This window comes from Electrona antarctica (assembly GCF_951216825.1).
Source record: "Electrona antarctica genome assembly, chromosome: 24".
Classification (NCBI taxonomy): Eukaryota; Metazoa; Chordata; class Actinopteri; order Myctophiformes; family Myctophidae; genus Electrona; species Electrona antarctica.
This window is the reverse complement of record NC_136803.1, coordinates 18540248-18546247: the sequence shown is the minus strand read 5'-3', so window position 1 is coordinate 18546247 and position 6000 is coordinate 18540248. Positions and strand designations below refer to the sequence as shown.

The window sequence follows — 6000 nt, the reverse complement described above, 5'->3', positions numbered from 1 at the left end:
AGAGAGAGTAACAGTGCGTAATCACTCATCCAGGAGACTTACTGCCTGGCTCCACTCAGGGATTTATTTTTTTCCCTTCTTCCTTTTGGAGATTGTTTCTCAGATGTGGATGTTTTAGTTTGCAGGTTGTGCGCGCTCGCTTGTGTCTCATCGTCCACCCCTCTGTGTGTGTGTGTGTGTGTGTGTGTGTGTTAAGTGTACGAGGACCCTTGCATGGGCCCCTGCACCATCATGCGCTCTAGGATTATGTTCTGTGTGGCCCTCGTCGCCTTGGCCCAGGTGGTGGCCGTGACCTGCCAAGATGACGCCGAGAAAGGTGAGTGTGAACTCTCTCCGCAAAAAAAAGTGTGTATGATGAATGATATGCCCATTTCTTCTCCCCCCCCCGACGTGGAAAACTGTGTATAGCCTACTGTGACTGCAGTTCTTGGTTTTCCCACAAACATGTTTTTTTTCCTTTTTTGCAGGTTTCTTACCGTTTCTATGTTGCACTTACACTTATACATGAAGTGTGTAATGGGATCACTGACTGTATGGATGACATGTGGATACGTTTGGCCTTTAACTTTACAGTAGGCTATGTGCCATAATTGTACTGTAAATGAGAGGTCATCACTTAAGGCCAGTGGTATTTCAAACCTTTTCCCTGTTTATAACTGCCCGGCCAACCAACTAAAACAAGTTAATTACACTTATTGTCAAGATCTAAAATATTGCCGTGTATAACTGCATATAGGCTAATTCAAATGGTTTAAAATGAATGTATAATACATTGCATTATGAGAAGTAAGGTCATTCTATATTTATAAAATGTATTTTTGGCACAGTTGTGTAGAAGATTTGGAGTAATCAGGCAATTTTCCATCTCACCCATGTCCCATATGAATGCCACAGTGCTACCAAAGCCTTCAGTTCAAACCGCATACAACCAACTTGTGTGACTGTGACATGAATGCAACCACCTGTCTGAACAATATTCCACGCTGCTGTCTAAGATTATAAAAGAGAGGATGCTTGAATTTACTGGCAAGAAAATCCACAAAGGAAATGATCACTCTCTGTCACACACAGTATAGATAGACTGTGCGAGTGTGCCCTCTAGTGGTACAGGTGATGTATTTCTCAGCTAGTGGTGAGATTCGGTATGGATGCATCACAAATGGAGACTGATTCTCAATCATCTGACAAAGACAAAGGTGGAATGACCGGGACACAATATTTAGGTGACAACAACCAATGTGGTCATCTTGGTACAGTCTTATAACTTTGTTGTGACCACCCCCAACTCATGTTTGAATGTTATTTTCAGTCAGAGCAAACCTTCATTCAACACATAATTCTCCTCTTCCTGTTGAAGGAAGAGAGATTTTTTCCCCCTCTCGTGTTGTTTTTACCTTCCTATTGTTAGACTGTTAGTTTATGACGGTTCCTAAGTTGTTTGTCAAAGAATGGATGTGGTGAAGTCTCTCATCCTCAACGTACATACTCCATGTTTCAGTTTATGCTTTATTTTTATTCTGCCACCATGCATGCCACCCAGCCTTTGGAGTTTGGACCACGTTGGCCTTGTGGTTTGAGAGTGGGCGAGCTAAAATGATCACACCCAAAGTCAAACTTATCACACATTTAAGCTTGATATTTTATTTGTTTATTTTTGAACAATCGTGTATTGATTTTAAAGTGCATAAGACATATACAGTGGTACATAAGGGGTAAACGGCCAAACAGGCAACTTAACAGACTTAACAAAACGGCACGAAAAGAGAAAAATAAACAAGGAGGAATGCAGGGGAACAAAAAAAGAAAAGGAAAAGAAAAAAATGTGTCTCTGTGCTTTTTTTGTATGCTTTTACAAAACTATATAAGCACACTTAGATCACAGAAGAGTATGTATCAAAGTTAAATGTCCCAGAGAAGATGAACCGAAATTATGCCCCAGAGAGAGAGAGAGAGAGAGAGAGAGAGAGAGAGAGAGAGAATATGGACCTGAATTAAAAATTCCTTCCTTCCAGGACAGTCATGCTCCAGCGGCCGTGCTAAAGTGGCAATGTGTGCTGGGCTGGATGGGCTATTTCAGTGCGAGGTGGAGGCAGAATGAAGGGGTTGGTTCTGGAGGCCACGGCTGTAATGATGTGGCCTGGTGGCCAAAAAAAGGAACCACTCATTTTGGTCAGAGCCCGGGGCCAAGAAGAGCAGACGAGGCAGTGGCACACCCCAGTCAGTGTGAGATAAAGCTTTTTGTGTAGGAAATATGCAACGCGTTTCGCTTTCACCGTCTCCATTGAGAGGTATTTTAGACATTGATATGAGTGAGCAGGTGGGTTTTCACTATATTAGTGGTTCTCAAGCTTTTCATACCGTGACCCCCCCCCCACAAAAGTAATAATCATATTTGAACTGAGGGACCCCCATCCAAACTGACAAGCACTTGGAATTGTAGGAGTTGAGGCACCAGTGGCTCAGGAGGTAGAGCGGCCATCTTGGAATCCGAAGCTTCTATAGGTTTGATTCCCGGCTCCTCGTGGCTAAGTGTCGAAGTGTCCTTGAGCAAGACACTGAACCCCTAACTGCTCCCAACGAGCAGCTTGATATACCTTGCATGGTTGTTTTAGTTCGGTGTGTGAATGTGAAGTACATTAAGAAACATTTGCTACAATCATAGCTGATTTACAAGCTCACTCACAAGGCCTCATGTTGTGAGCCAGATAGACCTGGCTGGGAGAGTGTATAACCGGTGACAAGAGTCAGAGTGAGATTGGATTTGAATCTGTGGTGTGTCACTCATGTTGGTATGTGTCTGATGTGTCACCAAATCGTCGGTTGTGGAATCTGGCCTTCAATTATGGACTATAGTAGAAAGAAAGCAAATGGAATGAGTCCACCCTCTGCCGCGAAGCGGAGTCACTCCCCCCTGGGTCAGGTGATAAGAAGCAGCCTGCTCACTCCGCATGCATTGAAGGAAGCATGAGCTCAGTTCGGGGCTCTCCCCAGTTTGGCAGAGAGTAGCGCCCAGGATTACAGTTTAAGCAATTGGCACCGCCGCACCAGGTGAAAAATGGGCTACAAGAATCGTGGGCTAAAAATGAAAGAAGGGATAGACACGCATGTAGTTTAGGGTCCGTGAGAGATGAGTACCATCCAGAGGAATACAGAGGGTACACGATTGAATAGGTCAGTTTCATCTGATTGATTGATTGAAAATTGTATTCAGAGTTAAGTTTGGTACAGTTCAAACGAAAGTACAGATGAATACAAAAGCTGCTACTTAGGAAAGACTTTACATCAGGGTCCTCCATTTTCAATTCATTAGAACATTTAAAAAAGGGAAAAACATGTACAGTATGGGAAAGTAGGGGGGGGGGTAGACTTTTGAAGGAGACAAACACAGTCTAGACATTCATATTTCTTAATGGCTGTTAGTATGGCCTTCCACATTTTAGTGGCATAGGAGCTAAATGAGTTTAACCGCTTGTTTGGGCCGAATCTGGGTTGAACGTGGTTTGTTGAACTCCCTCTGGTGTTGTGAGTGTGTGGACTTCGTTGACGTTAAGGAAGTATTTTGACAGGTGCATGGGTATCTTCATGGTGTATAGATGATCTTGTAGACTGGGCCCATTGCAAGTTGCTGTACTCTGTCGTCAACCCTAAGCCATTCCAGCCTATCAAAATGGGCAGGGGTGAGGTGGGTTCTGGGAGTATAAGGCCAAGTAGTAGCCTGGCCTGATCTGGAGAGCAGAAGGCTGCGGTGAACTGTGACCTTTATAGCGTTTTACTTGGACAGAGATGGGAGTCTATATATTGCTGGTCTGACATGAACTATATATACACTGTATATGAGTCATAATAACCACATCAGAATGAACTGCATGATCGTGGTCCAACGTTACCCGAATTAAACTAGAATCCCACTTTAAATTCTGCTCCTGTCTTATATTCTTGCACAAAGTGTATATTGGGTTCAGTCAGCAGAAACAACGGCCAGATAGACTTTAGTACACACGCAATATACTTTGTGTAAAAAAAACATATTAAGACAAATCCTAATACGTTTGTGTAAACGGGAGTAATTCAACTTAACATCGAGAAGTTTATAGTTTTCCCTGAAACTACTTTCACACTAAAACATTTCAGATGACCAAAATATAACTACAAACTTAATTAAGTTCTATTCAAAAGACTAAGACTAAACTAAAATCCAAATTTGCTGTCAAAATCAGCACTATAGTTTGAGGCATATACTACTACAGTATCATACAGTACCAGCTGGAACACACATGGGGAGGGGGGGGGGAGCATTTTTACATTTTCGTAGCAGACTGACTGCATGGGTGTGGCACCGCTCTGCACTCTCCCCAAAATAAAGGCGAAAGAAACCCACGGGGCCGTGAACGGCTAAGCCTAACGTATAATAACCCGCTGTGGTTTTTTCTCCTGAAATAACTCATGCTTTTGAAAAGGAGCCTCGCTCGCGGGGAGCGGCCCGCGACCACATAATGACTACTTTAAGAGGTACGTCACTATAAACTGCCTGAGATTAAAATGTGCTTGTTGAACCCAGGCAGCGATGTGCGGTGCCAACAGGTGGCTGGATTCAGACTTTTTATTTTATCCAGTGGTGGAAAAAGTACTCAATTGTTTTTACTTAAGTAAAAGTATCAATACTGCATGCAATATAGAAATATTAGTTTGAATTCGAAATCTGTACTTGAGTAAAAGTACAAAAGTGTCTGTATCAACATGTACTTAAAAGTACCAAAAGTAGAAAATACTTATTGTGCAGAATGTCTCAATTAGTAATCAATTAGTAAAGTATAGAATTCCGGAATTCAAAATGTACTTAAGTAAAAACGTACAAAAGTATTGGCATCAAAATGTACAGTACTTAAAGTACTAAAAGTAGAAAGTACTCACTATGCAGAATATTCCATTTCCAAATACTTTTTAAAATAGCTGATCTACAAGCTCACAATGCGTCGTGATCCATTTTCAAATAGCCGAAATGTACAGTATATATCGCTGAAGTGTTTAATGTATGTTTTGTAATAATAATCAAAGTAACTAAAGTTTTCAAATAAATGTTGTGGAGTAAAAGTACAATATTTGCCTCTGAGATGTATAGTGGAGTATTGGAAATTAAAAAATACTCAAGTACAGTACAAATACCAAAAAATTGTACTTAAGTACAGTACTTAAGTAAATGTACCTTTATCCACCTATTATGGCTGCTTTTTTAGACCAGTGGTGGAAGAAGTACTCGGATAGTGTACTTAAGTAAAAGTAGCAATACCGCTAGTGTAGAAATACTACTCTGTTTGTTATACTCTGTTAGAAGTAACTTGTGAGCTTGCAGATCGTCTATTTTCAAATTCCAATGTATAAAATAGGGCTGCAAAAGTAACTACGGTAGTAACTACAGTTATCAAATAATTATAGTATGAAAAAGTAAAATTTTTGTATCTGAGATGTAGTTGAGTAAGAGTATAGAACATTGGGAATACTCCAGCAAAGTAAAAGTACCTCAAAATTGTACATTACAATCAAAAGTACAGTACTTGAGTAACCACTTTTCACCGCTGCTTTTTAGACTTCTTTATTTATACTTTGACATACAGCGTTGTTGCGGCGGTGGCGGCACAGAAATAGCTGATCTACAAGCTCGCAACGCCCAACATTTTTAAAACATATTTGCCTATAATGAAATGCACCATTTACCATTTAACTATCCAAAAAATGATTATAGCGGCAAATCACAATGTGTGAATTCTGTGCTTCATAGGTTAGCTGTCTGTATTTAGTAGGCTTTCTCTCATAATGTTAGAGCACCATTTCTGTTCCCAACTAAACCTCAGAGCGATCGCTGACTGACTGCATCATTAGTGACACTGACAACAGCAGTGACAAAGTTTACTGTGTTGTATATGTCAGTGGTTTTCAACCAGTGTTCCGGGGACAATTACGCACGCACGCACGCACGCACGCACGCACGCACGCACGCACGCA

At 41.2% G+C, this 6000-nt stretch overlaps 1 protein-coding gene across 1 annotated transcript in view; it reads left to right on the top strand.

The window, feature by feature from the left end:
• Positions 1–6000, top strand: part of LOC306917228 (uncharacterized protein) — a 74485-nt gene continuing 68485 nt past the window's right edge. Inside the window, exon 1 of the mRNA XM_079495361.1 lies at positions 1–316. Coding sequence (XP_079351487.1) covers positions 214–316 — 103 coding nt within the window. The 5' untranslated portion in view covers positions 1–213. The remainder of the gene's footprint in view (positions 317–6000) is intronic.